The sequence below is a fragment of the Capra hircus genome, chromosome 26 (genome assembly GCF_001704415.2).
Source record: "Capra hircus breed San Clemente chromosome 26, ASM170441v1, whole genome shotgun sequence".
NCBI lineage: Eukaryota > Metazoa > Chordata > Mammalia > Artiodactyla > Bovidae > Capra > Capra hircus.
The window spans coordinates 24,445,684-24,461,348 of NC_030833.1; the positions used below are offsets into that span (position 1 = coordinate 24,445,684).

The window sequence follows — 15,665 nt, forward strand, 5'->3', positions numbered from 1 at the left end:
CTTTAAGAATGTCCCACAGTTTGTTGGGATCCACACAGTCAAAGGCTTTGATGTAGTCAATGAAGCAGAAGTAGATGCTTTTCTGGAATTCTCTTCCTTTTTCCTATGATCCAGCATATGTTCAACGTTCAGAAAACTAAGATCATGGCATCCGGTCCCATCACTTCATGGCGAATAGATGGAAAACAGTGGAAACAGTGGTAGACTTTATTTTGGGGGCTCCAAATCACTGCAGATGATGACTGCAGCCATGGAATTAAAAGATGCTTATTCCTTGGAAGAAAAGTTATGACCAACCTAGAAAGCATGTTAAAAAGCAGAGACATCACTTTGCCAACAAAGGTCCTTCTAGTCAAAGCTAGTTTTTCCAGTAGTCATGTATGGATGTGAGAGTTGGACTATAAAGAAAACTGAAAACTGAGGAATTGATGCTTTTGAACTGTGGTATTGGAAAACACTCTTGAGAGTCCCTTGGACAGGAAGGAGATCCAACCAGTCCATCCTAAAGGAAATCAGTCCTGAATATTCATTAGAAGGACTGATATTGAAGCTGAAACTCCAGTACTTTGGCCACCTGATGCGAAGAGCTGACTCATTCGAAAAGACCATGTTGCTGGGAAAGATTGAAGGTGGGAGAAGAAGGGGACAACAGAGGATGAGATGCTTGGATGGCATCACTGACACAATGGACATGAGTTTGAATAAACTCAGGGAGTTGGTGATGGACAGGGAGGCTTGGTGTGCTGCAGTCCATGGGGTTGCAAAGAGTTGGACACAACTGAGTGAGTGAACTGAACTGAATGTATGTTGGCAATTTGATGTCTGGTTTCTCTGTCGTTTCTAAATTTAACTTGAATATCTGGAAGTTCATGGTTCATGTCCTGTTGAAGCCTTGCTTGGAGAATTTTGAGTATTACTTTCCTAGTGTGTGAGATGAGTGCAATTGTACAGCAGTTTGAACATTTTTTGGCGTAGCCTTTCTTTGGGATTGGAATGAAAATTGACCTTTCCAGTCCTGTGGCCACTGCTGAGTTTTCCCAATTTGCTGGCATATTGAGTGCAGTACTTTCACAGCATCATCTTTTAGGATCTGAAATAGCTCAACTGGAATTCCATCACCTCCACTAGCTTTGTTTGTAGTGATGCTTCCTAAGGCCCAGTTCACTTCACACCCCAGGATATCTGGCTCCAGGTGAGTGATCACACCATCATAGTTATCTGGGTCATGAAGATCCTTTTTGGATAAAGTTCTTCTGTGTATTCTTGCCACCTCTTCTTAATATCTTCTGCTTCTATAAGGTCCATATGTTTTCTGTCCTTTGCATGAAATGTTGACTTGGTGTCTCTAATTTTCTAGTCTTCACCATTCTACTGTTTTCTTCTCTTTCTTTGCACTTATCACTTAGGAAGGCTTTCTTATCTCTCCTTACAAGTCTTTGGAGCTCTGCATTCAGATGGATATATCCTTCCTTTTCTCCTTTGCCTTTCATTTCTCTTCTTTTCTCAGTTATTTGTAAGGCCTCCTCAGACAACCATTTTGTCTTTTTGCATTTCTTTTTCTTGGGGATGGTTTTGATCACCACCTCCTGTACAATGTCATGAACCTCTGTCCATAGTTTTTCAGGCACTCTGTCTATTAGATCTAGTCTTGTGAATCTTTTTGTCACTTCCACTGTATAATTGTAAGGGATTTGATTTAGGTCATACTTGAATGATCTAGTGGTTTTCCCTACTTTCTTCAATTTAAATCCTAATTTTGCAATAAGGAATTCATGATCTGCGCCACAGTCAGCTCCCTGTCTTGTTTTTGCTGACTGTATAGAGCTTCTCCATCTTCGGCTGCAAAGAATGTAATCAATCTGATTTCGGTATTGACCATTTGGTGACATTGTGTAGAGTTGTCTCTTGTGTTGTTGGAAGAGGGTGTTTGCTTTGATCAGTGCATTCTCTTTGCAAAACTCTGTTAGCCTTTGCCCTGCATCATTTTGTACTTCAAGGGCAAACTTGTCTGTTACTCCAGGTATCTCTCAGTTATCTCCTTTCACATTCCAGTCCCTTATGATGAAAAGGACGTCTATTATTGTATCAATTCTAGAAGGTCTTGTAGGACCTATAGAACTGTTCAACTTCAACTTCTTTGGCATTATCAGATGGGCCATAGACTTGGATTACTGTGATTTTGAATGGTTTGCCTTAGAAACAGATGGTTCTGTCATTTTTGAGATTGCATGTAAGTACTGCATTTGGGACTCTTTCATTGGCTATGAGGGCTACTCCATTTCTTCTAAGGGATTCTTTCCCACAGCAGTAGATATAATGGCCATCTGAGTTAAATTCACCCATTCCAGTCCATTTTAGTTCACTGATTCCTAGAATGTTGATGTTTACCCTTACCATCACCTGTTTGACCACTTCCAATCTACCTTGATTCATGGACCTTGATTCATGGGCTTCCCTCTCAGTTGGTAAAGAATCCACCTGCAATGCAGGAGAGCCTGGTTTGATTCCTGGGTTGGGAAGATCTGCTGGAGAAGGAATAGGCTACCCACTCCAGTATTCTGGCCTGGAAAATACCATGGACTATATAGTCCATGGGGTTGCAAAGAGTTGGACATGAATGAGCGACTTTTACATGGACCTAACATTCCAGATTTCTATGCAATGTTGTTCTTTACAACATTGGACTTTACTTCCATCACCAGTCACATCCACAACTGGGCATTGTTTTTGCTTTGGCTCTGTCTCTTCATTCTTTCTGAAATTATTTCTCTACTCTTCTTCAGTAGCATATTGGGCACCTACTGACCTGGGAAGTTCATCTTTCAGTGTCCTATCTTTTTTTCCTTTTTATATAATTCATGGGTTTCTTAAGGCAAGAATACTGAAGTGATTTGCTATTCCCTTCTCCAGTAGACCATGTTTTGTCAGAACTCTCCGCCATGACCCGTCCGTCTTGGTTGACCCTACATCGCACAGCTCATAATTTCATTGAGCTGGACAAGGCCGTCATCCATGTGATCAGTTTGGTTAGTTTTTTGTGATTGTGGTTTATGAATGCCTATTGTTTACTATCTGTCTTCTTTGCAGCTTAAACATGATACTGCTTCATCAGAGGGAAGACATAAGGATGGTGTATGGAGTTCACGACAACCCATCTTTCCACTTATAAGCAAAAATATTGTCAGAGAGGGAAGTGGTCAATGCTAGGAATCGAATCTAACAAGAAAAGAAAGTGAAGCTTGCCTTTGTTATCACCTCTCTTTCTCTGAAATCCGTCACAAATAAATTCCAATTAAAGAAACTCCTGAAGGACTGTTTTGCAGAGATAAGTTAAACCACAGGTCATCTTAGGCCTGTTTTGAGCCTCTCACCAGCTGTGGGACTTCTGGCATCTCATTTAACTGGTCCATGCTCCAGTCTCCTGGTGTCACAGATAGAAATAGCATCTGCCCTAGCTATCTCCCAGAGTCCCAACAGCCAAACAAACAAGTTAGAAATGTACAGTGTTCATGTTTTTTTTTTTTTGTTTGTTTTTTGTAAAATTTCAAAATTCATTGAACAGAAAAGAATCATCTGTGTTAGGTCCTGAGACTGCAGCCAGCCCTTAAGGACACATCTCAGCTCTTTATACAAGCTACCCTCATATTATCCAGCCACTTGTTTTCCCAGAGACTCACCTTGACTGAGTGTATTGTGGGACATTTGTGATTGTGCATCAGTCACTAACCGTGAGTTTAGTCCTTTCATTCCTGACTCTGTTAGCTCACCCTTAGCACTCAGAATCCTAAAACATACTGGGAAACTTTGACTATTATGCCAAGGTGTGATAGGAATGGCATCAGCTTGTGCTGTACTGCATTCATCTTCAGATGAATTCAATCACAAGAAAACCTAATGTTCAACAGTCTGAACTAGTGTTCCTCAACCTTTGGTGCAACCCAGCATCAGCTGGGGACCTTCTCAGGCCACAGCAGGACCAAGCATCCTCCCCAAAGGCCCCAAACCAGGAGGTGGGCTTGGATGTGAACTGGGTATCAGATTTTCTTTTTCTTTTAATTTCTATAAGAGGTGTTATTATCAAAGACTGAGATTCACTGATTTCATAACCAGTAAACTATGGGAATTACTTTTGGCAGGAAGGTGAATGCAATTTCCTGTTGCAACTCATATATCAATCTGCCTGTCATCTACCTTGAACTATCCCCTAATTGGCTTCCTGGAATACTTGGGCCTTCTTCCAATGCATTCTCCATATTATAGCCAGAGTGATCTTTTTGAATTAAAAATATTATCCTGTCATCTTCCCTCAAACTCTGACTTCAATCACTTTGAGTTCTTCCCATTGCTCTTGAGAGAAATAGTGAAGTCAGAAACTTGGCCCACAAGTCCTGGAATGTCATTGTCTCCCATCTAATTTCAATTTCCTACTGTGTCTGTATCATCAGCTTCCTTTAACTGTACCACCATTTTCTGCCACAGGGCCCTTGCACATCCAATTCCCTCTGTTCCCTATTGCCTGGACTCCTCACCTCCATATCACCTGCTCATGTCCTTTGTTTGATTAATTTCTTTTCTTCAGGCCTTCTCAGCTCAGATATCACTCCTTCTGGGTAGCCTTTCTTGAAGTTCTCATTTGGGTCAAATTTTCAGCTCTCCACCTCTCCCTACAGAACAAGCTTACTATACAAGCTTACAGCACCATGGATCTCTCTTTCACATCATCCCCTAGAATAACTTTTTATTTGCATAATTATTGAAGTCTATTTATCTCACTAGCAGTCTCTTTGCTTAAGAAAGTGGGGACCACATCTATTTTGTTTGGTTGATTATAATTTCTTGGCATAATTTTCCACATTTAGGGCCTGACACAAGAAAGACACCTAAAAATATCTGTCAACTGGCTGAATGAATGAATGACCAGAAAGCCTGTTAAAGAAAGGCAGGCATGGCTAATCAAATGGTGACCTAGGACTTAGGCATTCTTTTCTTTGCCCTGTTTCTTGTTCTCTAAAAGGAATTGGTATCCCTGCCTGAGATGGTAATAGCAGCCCAAGAAAGTTAGAGGATGAGGACAGTAAGCCCCAAAGTGATGCAGCTACAGCTGTGTTAGGCTTCCCAAGCACCTGAGAGCCCCTGAAAGCACAAGATCCAGTGTGCTTGACCCAAGTGGGCAAAACAGCAACAATAGGGATGAATCACCAGTGAGACTTGGCCCCTGGATTCTCTCGGCATGTACTGCAGAGTACTAAGAGTCTGCACCCACCCACATCAAAGGCCTTGGGGACTTCATGTTTGATTGGGGGATCCCACGTCTTTATCCACAGGGGCTCTCAGATGTGTGGTAACCTAATATACTTATATCTATATATCTGTATCTCCATCCTTGTTCAGTTCAGTTCAGTTCAGTTCAGTCACTCAGTCATGTCTGACTCTTTGCAACACCATGAACTGCAGCACGCCAAGTCTCCCTGTCCATCACCAACTTCCGGAGTTTACCCAAACTCATGTCCATTGAGTCGGTGATGCCATCCAACCATCTCATCCTCTGTTGTCCCCTTCTCCTCCTGCCTTCAATCTTTCCCAGCATCAGGGTCTTTTCAAAAGAGAGTCAGCTCTTCGCATCAGGTAGCCAAAGTATTGGAGTTTCCGCTTCAACATCAGTCATTCCAATGAACAGCCAGGACTGATCTCCTTTAGGATGAACTGGTTGGATCTCCTTGCAGTCCAAGGGACTCTCAAGAGTCTTCTCCAACACCACAGTTCAAAAGCATCAATTCTTCGGCGCTCAGCTTTCTTTATAGTCCAACTCTCACATCCATACATGACCACTGGAAAAACCATAGCCTTGACTAGACGGACCTTCCATCCTTGTACCTGACCTTATTCTCTCAAAGCCTGGCCCCTCTGCTCTAATGGCAGCCCTATTGGTGCACTAACCCAAATGCTGTGTAGCTCCCTGGTTTCCCCTGTGATCCAGACAGGGAGCATTGTCAGCAGCACTGGAGAACCAGGAATGCTATCAGGCTGTCAGACAGGAGATATCCAGGCAGAACTTGGGAGGAGCTTCAAGTAACTGACAAGAAGTCTAAGTCCAGGTCCGTAGGAGAGTGATGAACACCAAACAGAGAGATCAAGGCAAGGTAGACTCCATCCGAGACAGCCAGAGCTGTACTTGCCCCAGTCATGTCTGTAGCTGCTCTCTCTCAGCAGATACTGAAGTGGAATCAGCAGAGACATGAATCTCCCTTCTGTCTTCTTGCAGTTGGTAACCCTACCTTATGGCCATTCTTATCTTCAGAAAGAACCCTGTAACTTTCTTTCCCTCTCTGTCTCTCAACCTCTTTCTTTCTCAGAAACCATATTGCTAGTTTCATCCCATAGATAATCTGGTTAACCCTAGCTACTTCTGGTATTTCCCTGAGACACTTATCCCCCCTCCAAAATGTAGTAGATTTTAATATGGGTTCTTCCTCCATGCCCAACCTAGGGTTGGCTAGCAGCAGCTCTGTTGAAAATCCAGAAAACACGGGAGGAAACTGACCAGAAGCAGAATGAGAAACTGGTCAGTCCAGTTTGGTTGTCCAAGTGAAGGACAAGTCAGCAAGCTTGGCTGACATTTGTATTTAATAGCGGAGGGAATTCAGGTAATTGTACGACACCTGGACTTGTGGTTATCTGTTTTGTAATTTTGAATGGGGTTTCTTTTTTCCCACCCTAGGGGAGATTTGTGCCCATGTACTTGTAGAGGGTTAGCTGCCGTGTACACCCTCACACAATGCTTGGCTGGGCACAAATCAGAAGAGTAGGTCACATAGATTCATAGGATTTGAACTGCTTTTCCTTTCCCTGTGAATTAATCTTTTAAATGTCAACATTTTAAACTTGCCCTTTTCAAAAAATATGATACCGTGTGAACCTTACTTAATCGAAAATACATTTCTAGTTCAAAGGTTTTTTGTTTTCTTCCCCCACTCTACCCCAAATGGAGAAAGCTAACAAAACAGATACACGCACGCGTGCACACACACACACACACACACACACACACACACACACACACAAAACTTGTTAAAGGATGAGTTATCTGTGAGGGATGCTGGGTATTGTCAGTTTTTCTAAGAAACTTTGTTCTTTAAGAATCTCAACTAATTCCACAAGCTATTTTTTTTTTTAAGCAGGTCTGGGTATAAAGCAGACTTTATCTTCTCCTGCATACTTGTGGGAAATTTAGAATCATATGACTTCAGTCAAGCTTTAAAAGGGATATAGCAGATCTTTCATAGCTGCGTTGTTTTTACAGTCATTCATTTTGGTATCAAATTGTACAGGTTACTGATTATTCACATGTCTTCTATAATAACTCTTTGAGTTAAGATAGGAAGACACTAATACACCCATTTCACAGATTAGGTAACTGAGACCAAAGGAGACTGCTTGACATACATGAGTCATCCAGCTGGTTAATGAAATGACAGGATTTGAGCCCAGAGGAGCTGTCAATGCTTAACCCACCTATAGTGAATTAAATGTAAGTCCAAAGAGAAGGGTTTAAGTCCCAAGACTGCTGCAGCTAACTAGCTGCAGTAACCTTGAACAAATGGTTAAACCTTCTTTCACTTCAGCTTCCTCATCTGTAAAGTGGACAAACATTGCCTGCTTTTTTCTTCAGACTGAGATTCCATAAAGAATAAAGTGAGATCATTTTGATAGTAGAAAACACTGAAGTATAAAAGAATTAGCCATCATTATCTTAACTATCAGTAATAATAGGGCTGAGTCCAGTGTCAGGCAAGGTGTCCCCTGTCCTTTCTCCAAAACAGTTAGGGAACAAGAAATAAAGACAGAAATGTGGGGACCCTGAGCACATGGGAAGTGACCCTTGACAGTGTCAGGTAGGATGAATTTTTGAAACTGTGTATGTAAACCTTTTATTGATGTGGATGATCAGACTGTAAACAAAGCCTTCAGAGGAAATGAATATCAAATTGAAGCTGATAATCAAACAATATTCCGAACCTTAGAACTTTTGGGAGTTGGTACTTTTCAGGTTTGGAGGGTATCCATCTTCGTAAACTCCTGTCTCCTAGGGAATTTCACAGGGATCCCGTCACACAGACACAGGCTCCCAGCTGCAGGACGGAACTGAGGCTGCCTTATTCCTGAGTTGGGGCTCTGATAAGCTTCAGCCCTGGAGAAGCAACAGCCACGCACTGACCCCCCTTCCTCTGGTGTTGTCTTTCAGGGTGACGTCCAGAGGACACTCATCCAGGTGGACTTCGGGGATGGCATCGCAGTGTCTTATGTCAACCTCAGCTCCATGGAAGATGGGATCAAACACGTCTATCACAATGTGGGCATTTTCCGAGTGACCGTGCAGGTGGACAACAGTCTGGGGTCTGACAGCGCCGTCCTGTACTTACATGTAACTTGTATGTTATTACTGTTGTTGGTTTATGACATATCTTACATATTGTGTCCTTTGAAAAATATAATCCAAAATCAGGTATCTAGAAGAAGCCCCTTAGTTATTTTAGCAGCTGAGGAAAGGAGACTGAGAGTACAGAGAAAGCAAGAATAAACCAGGGCATGACTGAAAGATCTGGACTCTGGTTTGCTTCAGACTGTTCTCTTGCACTGATTCTGCCCCTTCTGGATGCTTCTTAGACATGGTACTGCTTGTCTATGCTGAGCCTGAGCAACCTGCTGAGCTGGTTGATTTAATATGGATTTGTGAGGGTTTTTTTTTGGGTCAGAGATGTTTGAGAACAATCCAAATTATCACAAGTAATGGTATTTCGCCCCATCTGCTTATTCTTCTCTTTCCTTGTTTTATCTCACTAATAATAGTCATGTTAGACTTTTGTTTTCCTTTCTTTTAAGTATGTTTCCTAGATTTGCTCTGTGATGATTTGGTCTTAGAAAGTGGTATAGAGCAAAAGAGGGTAAACAATGGAGAGGAAGCTGCATTAAGAAGTAGTTTCAAAAAGTGATAAAGGTTTTCCTCCATTGAGGAATTCAGAGGGTTCCTAATGAAACAAAGGTGAGTCCTAAGCTGTGTTTGGTGAAAAAAGGTTTGCTGTGAGTGCCTCTTATGCTAGGGTGTATCAGTTCAGTTCAGTTCAGTCGCTCAGTCATGTCCGACTCTTTGTGACCCCGTGAATTGCAGCACACTAGGCCTCCCTGTCCATCACCAACTCCCAGAATTCACTCAAACTGATGTCCATCAAGTCGACGATGCCATCCAGCCATCTCATCCTCTGTCGTCCCCTTCTCCTCCTGCCCCCAATCCCTCCCAGCATGAGGGTCTTTTCCAGTGAGTCAACCGTACGCATGAGGTGGCCAAAGTACTGGAGTTTCCGCTTTAGCATCAGTCCTTCCAATGAACACCCAGGACTGATCTCCTTTAGGATGGACTGGTTGGATCTCCTTGTAGTCCAAGGGACTCTCAAGAGTCTTCTCCAACACCACAATTAAAAAGCATCAATTCTTCGGCACTCAGCTTTCTTCACAGTCCAACTCTCACATCCATACATGACCACAGGAAAACCATAGCCTTGACTAGATGGACCTTAGTCGGCAAAGTAATGTCTTTGCTTTTTAATATGCTCTCTAGGTTGGTCATAACTTTTCTTCCAAGGAGTAAGCGTCTTTTAATTTCATGGCTGCAATCACCATCTACAGTGATTTTGGAGCCCAAAGAAATAAAGTCTGACACTGTTTCCACTGTTTCCCCATCTATTTCCCATAAAGTGATGGGACCAGATACCATGATATTAGTTTTCTGAATGTTGAGCTTTAAGCCAACTTTTTCACTCTCTTCTTTCACTTTCATCAAGAGGCTTTTTAGTTCCTCTTCACTTTCTGCCATAAGGGTGGTGTCATTTGCATATCTGAGGTTATTGATATTTCTCCTGGCAATCTTGATTCCAGCTTGTGCTTCTTCCAGTCCATTGTTTCTCATGATGTACTTTGCATATAAGTTAAATAAGCAGGGTGACAATATATAGCCTTGACGTACTCCTTTTCCTATTTGGAACCAGTCTGTTGTTCCATGTCTAGTTCTAACTCTTCCTCCCTGACCTGCATACAGGTTTCTCAAGAGGCAAGTCAGGTTGTCTGGTATTCCCATCTCTTTAAGAATTTTCCACAGTTGATTGTGATCCACACAGTCCAAGGCTTTGGTATAGTCTGTATGGTTGTCCCCAAAAAAGTATCAGTTGAGTTCAGTTCAGTTCAGTTCAGTTCAGTCGCTCAGTCATGTCTGACTCTTTGCAACCCCATGGACTGCAGCATTCTAGGCCTCCCTGTCCATCACCAACTCCTGGAGTGTACCCAAACTCATGTCCATTGAGTTAGTGATGCCATCCAACCATCTCATCCTCTGTCATCCCCTTCTCCTCCTGCCCTCAATCTTTCCCAGCATTAGGGTCTTTTCAAATGAGTCAGCTCTTTGCATCAGGTGGCCAAAGTATTGAAGTTTCAGCTTCAACGTCAGTCTTTCCAATGAACACTCAGAACTGATCTCCTTCAGAATGGACTGGTTGTATCTCCCTGCAGTCCAAGGGACTCTCAAGAGTCTTCTCCAACACCACAGTTCAAAAGCATCAATTCTTTGGCACTCAGCTTTCTTCACAGTCCAACTCTCACATCCATACATGACCACTGGAAAAACCAAAGAAGGATAGGGGACCTACTTAGTTTGCTGGAGAAATGGTTTACTTTCAAATGAAAGTTAGTCTCTATATGAATGATCCTGTTTAAATTCCAAGTTCTAGGTCAGGAGTATTAAGGCTGGGCCGTATTCCATGCCTCTTAATTGACCCTTGCCCACTGAAGCAAACTGACTACACAAGGGACCAAGTAGACTCCCTTTGTTAAGCTTCTGTGGTCCAGCAGGAGGACAGGGCAATTTAGAGGTCCCCAAGAGTACTGAGATTTCCTGCTCTGTCAGTCATTCGTGATCCTCATCTCCTGTACACTCAAGACTCAAGGGCTTTGGAGAAACCCATCCGTCCTTCTTTGAGTTTAGGCAGAGTTCTGCAAGGTGCCGCCTGTGCCAACGCCACCTCCCCCTTTCAGCTAATGTTAGTTAGGCTCTTACTATGTGCCAGGGTTTGTGCTAAACCTACTCTTTATGTGTTTGACCTTTCTTTTCAGAACAACCCTATCAAGTAGGCACTCCCTGGAAGACTACATTACAAAGAACTGTGCAGTTCAGAAAGGTTAAGCTGCCCATTCAGGGTGCAGGCCTACTGTCTGTAGGGCCAGGCTTCAGACTCAGTTCTCCCTGCCTCTGGAATCCTAGCCTGTGGTCACTAGGTTATTATAGGTGCCAGCGTAGGCTGGGGGTCAGAGGAAGCCATCAGCCCTTATTCCCCTCCATGGCTTTGCACATCATCCCAAAGGAACATGTAGGTTAGAGGCAGGGCATTTCCCCAGCTGTTCAACTACATAGGTTCAAGCTCCCTTCCTGCTGACTGCCGCTCCTGAGCTGTCCTAGACAGTCTTCCTGGAGTTGCTGCTTACTAAGAGGTAATTCTTCTCTATATTTCAGTATTTATGGGGGCACAAGTGATAATATGTTAGGAGTAATCCTAAAATATTTAAAAGTGAAGTGAAAGTCGCTCAGCCATGTCTGACTCTTTGCGACTCATGGACTATACAGTCCATGAAATTCTCCAGGCAAGAATCCTGGAGTGGGTAGCCGTTCCCTTCTCCAGGGGATCTTCCCAACCCAGGTCTCTTGCATTGCAAGCAGATTCTTTACTAGCTAAGCCACCAGGGAAGCGCAAAATATTTTAAAACTACATCGCAAGCCTTTGTTAATAGTAACAAAAATAAATTGCCACACAAATGACAGCTGAGAATGGTTGCCTACCTGGCAGTTATCATTCCACACAGCTTATTCTTTGAGGTTTTGTTAGAGATTTACTCTCCTGAAGAATCACAGTTATTATATTCCATACCCCATATGTGTATCAAACATCCCTGGACTCAAAGCATGTGTCAATAGTGATTTAAAATTCAGCAGCAGCTTGCCATCTCAGTTTCTCAGGGTCTCTTGTAGTCAACCACAGCTCCCTGCCCCAATCTGCCCTGTGGACTCTCCATCACCCTACATACGGTCATATCCCACGAGGGAACCTCCCTCTCCTGCTCTCTCCTGGGCTTACTGAATCCTGGGAAGGAAAAGAGCATGTTCACCTCTGCTCCAGATGAAGGGTTGTGGAAGCCAAGATTTCTGAAAGAAACGAGCCGTTTGTTCACTTGCAATTTCTTTTCATCTCATTAGGCTGATTGAATGGCTTGAGCGATTTGACCTCAACCTCAGGAGCAGATGATCTGTGATGGAAAGTGTTGTGTTCTGATTCTAATTTTATCAGACTCATCTTGGGTCGAGTGATCGAATAAGCAGGACTCATATCAGGGGACCCCTTTCTAAGCCTGGTCTTGGGGATAAAAATTAACTTTTGTACTAACTGTATGAAAGCAGGATTATGTTTTAAGTTTCCATTTTCTCATATATATTTAAAAACCACAACATGAGCAGTGCCAGCAGGTTCTAACAGCTTTGCTAAGGCTTCTCTTCTAAAGGACCCGTTGTGTTTTACCATATGTATGAACGTTTTTTAGGGCTTCCCAGGTGGCGCTGGAGATAAAGAACCTGCCTGCCAACGCAGGAGACATAAGAGACATGAGTATCATCCCTGTGCAGGAAGATTCCCCTGGAGGAGAGCATGGCAACCCACTCCACTGTTCTTGCCTGGAGAATTCCATGGACAGAGGAGCCTGGCGTGCTATAGTCCATAGAACTGCTAAGATTTATATACACCTAAAGCAACTTAGCATTCATGCATCAACATCTTTGTTTATCCTCACACATTCACCATCTTGGGCGACATTTGGCCTTTCTTTCAGATGGTAAAAGCAAAGATTAGAGAAGTACTGTGATTTGACACTATTTTATACTAAGAGGAAGTCATGATGAAATCGTAGTTGACTTCCATTCCCCCAAATCAGAAGTGTGGAGGGTAGCATGGTGGTTTTGAGTGCCACAGTGACAGAAGGGATATATGGCTTTGTAGAAAAAATAGAAGCCAGCACTGCACAAGTTGGCCCTTGTTAAGTAGAGATGCTGGCCTGAACTCCTGGCCAAGTCACTGCATTGCTTTGAAGCTAGTTTTTCTCCTCCATTACATACGAAATGCACGTCTTATTTCCCAAAGGTTCTATAAAGCATCTTATGCTGTGCCCTGCCAACTGGCCAAGCTTGATTTTCCATTATGATGCAGCAGGTGCATTAGTACTTAGTGGGTTCTGAGCAAAAGCTCAGTTCAGCTCCCCTAGCCTGCCCTCTATTCCTCTCACCCAGTCCTCCTCCCCTGTACCCAGGGCTCTTCCTAAAAGCTGCACAGCCTGTCTTATACACACACTACCTCTTCTTTCCAGTTCAGAAATATGCTTTTATTCTAAATCAAAGGCTCTTAAGTACTAGTTTGCAGAGGTCATCAGAAGCAAGTGGAGATGATGTTCCTGCTGTAACATAGGGCTGGGCGGCTCTCTGGGGGCAGCTGGGTAATCTACTGTATCCTGACAGCGGAGAATCTCTTGGGGAATGCATTCACTGTTCTCTGCTAGCTTGCAAACTAATGAGACCTGGGATGCAGCCAGGCTTGCCTTCAGCTGCATGGGACTGAGAATTTAGAGGACATGCAGATTTCTGTTCAGAAAGCTGCCCTCTCTCAGCCAGTCTTGCATTAAAAAAAAAAAATCACTGAAGATTTTGCAAACTTGCAGAATAGGAGGTGGAAAAAAGGTGAGGGGGGTGTTTCCGATACTTCCTGAACCTCTCTCCTCAACTACCCTGTTACCAAGATGTCCTTTACAGATATCTCTCTGTCCCCAGCTTAGGGTAAAGTGATCAGTTCTTGAAAACCTTTGTAGCTTTGTTGTTATCACACGGTCATTTTATTGGCCAGAGAATGTCAGACCTACGCTTTGTAAGATGTGGTTCAGGAGCCTCCTGCCCTGGAATCAAATGATCAAAATGTAGTGCCCTGATTCCCTTCCCAGACCTACCGGACTAAAATTTCTGGAAGTGTGGCTTCAATCTGAGAGCTAAATCCTGCACATTTGTATGAACAGATAATGTGTGTGTGTGTGTGTGTGTGTGTGTGTGTTTGTATGTATGTATGTATATATATGCAAGAAGGAAGTTATATGAACACACATGGACATTCTTCAGGGCCTAAAGTGACAGCTGCCTAAAGTGACTTACTCTGCCTTCAACAGCTGAGTATGAGCCTCAAGCCCAGTGAAGTTTAAGATACTCTGTTGCAGGATCTTATCCTCAAACTTTGAATTTCTTTTGTTTCTTCTATTAGGTTTTTTTTTTTTTTTTTTAATGTTTCAGGTTTGGTTTAGTTGCTAAGTTGTGACCCACTCTTGTCCCACAGACTGTAGCCCGCCAGGCTCCTCTGTCCGTGAGATCGCCCAGGCAAGAATACTGGAATGGGGAGCCATTGCTTTCTCCAGGGGATCTTCCCAACCCAGGGATCGGACCCGTGTCTCCCTCACTGGCAGGCAGATTCTTTACCACTGAGCCACCAGGGAAGCCCAGCATTTCAGACAAACAGCAATATGACATGTAGGTCTTCAGAACAAATGCTAGAGGCAGGTCAGAGTGATCAGCGCATGTGCATGTGTGCACACACAGACAGACACAGACACAGACACAGACACAGACACAGACACAGACACAGACACACACACACACACACACACACACACACACACACACACACATCACTTGCACCCTGTAGCACAGGAAGACCAAACAAGAGAAGAGAAGGGAAACATTCCCACGCAATTTCCCCAGTTCTCCCAGCCACATTGAGAAGATTCATAAGGAATAGTACAGCGCCACCTGCTGTCCACACTGTGTATTGCGTGCACCTGTCCGAGGAAGCGGTATCTGTTAGCTTGTTCCTCTCTCAGCTGAGTGTGGCTAGCCAGCCGGAGGCTTCCACGGGTTAGACTTTCACTTCCAAGGTTCCGTTAGGGCAGGTCCCTCTGTGCAGAAAAATGAGAGTTGAAAGCTCGGCTTTGAAGCAACAGGAATCAGGTATATTAAACAGATAAAAAGCAAGAGGACTTAGCTACCTGAGAGCTAAATGTCACACAGCCGTATGAACAGATGATGTGTGTGTGTGCGTGTGCGTGCGTGCATGTGTGTGTATGTCTATATACGCAAGATGAAAGTTATACAAACACACACAGACATTCTTCAGCACCTAAAGTACCTGCTGAGAGTCCTGAATGCCAGTTAGACCTCATTTGCTCTTGTTCCTTGCCTGTGTCTCCTGCTATCCTCATATCTGACAGGCCACCTCCTTCTCAAGGTCTGTGCCCTGCCCTTACCCTGGAGCTTCCCGAGGAGATGCACGGTGCCCTCATACATGTTATTCAGGTGATTGGTCAAATGTCATTGCTTCTGAGAGACTTTACTTGACCACCCATCAAAAATAGCATGCTCTCACTAGCCCTGCTCCTTGCAGTCACTGCCTCCCTCAATAATACATAAGCACCATCAAGGACCAGGTGTCCCAGCACCTAGAGTAATGCCTGGCACACAGTAGTACTCAGAAACTACTGAGTGGAGGGAC

At 43.5% G+C, this 15,665-nt stretch overlaps 1 protein-coding gene across 3 annotated transcripts in view; it reads left to right on the forward strand.

Moving 5' to 3' along the window:
* The window catches only part of SORCS1 (sortilin related VPS10 domain containing receptor 1), a 580,301-nt gene that overhangs the window by 517,301 nt on the left and 47,335 nt on the right, over window positions 1–15,665 (forward strand). For all 3 annotated transcript variants that reach the window (XM_013975206.2, XM_018041707.1, XM_018041708.1), the window contains exon 19: window positions 8,243–8,429. In XM_013975206.2, coding sequence (XP_013830660.2) covers window positions 8,243–8,429 — 187 coding nt within the window. The remainder of the gene's footprint in view (window positions 1–8,242; window positions 8,430–15,665) is intronic.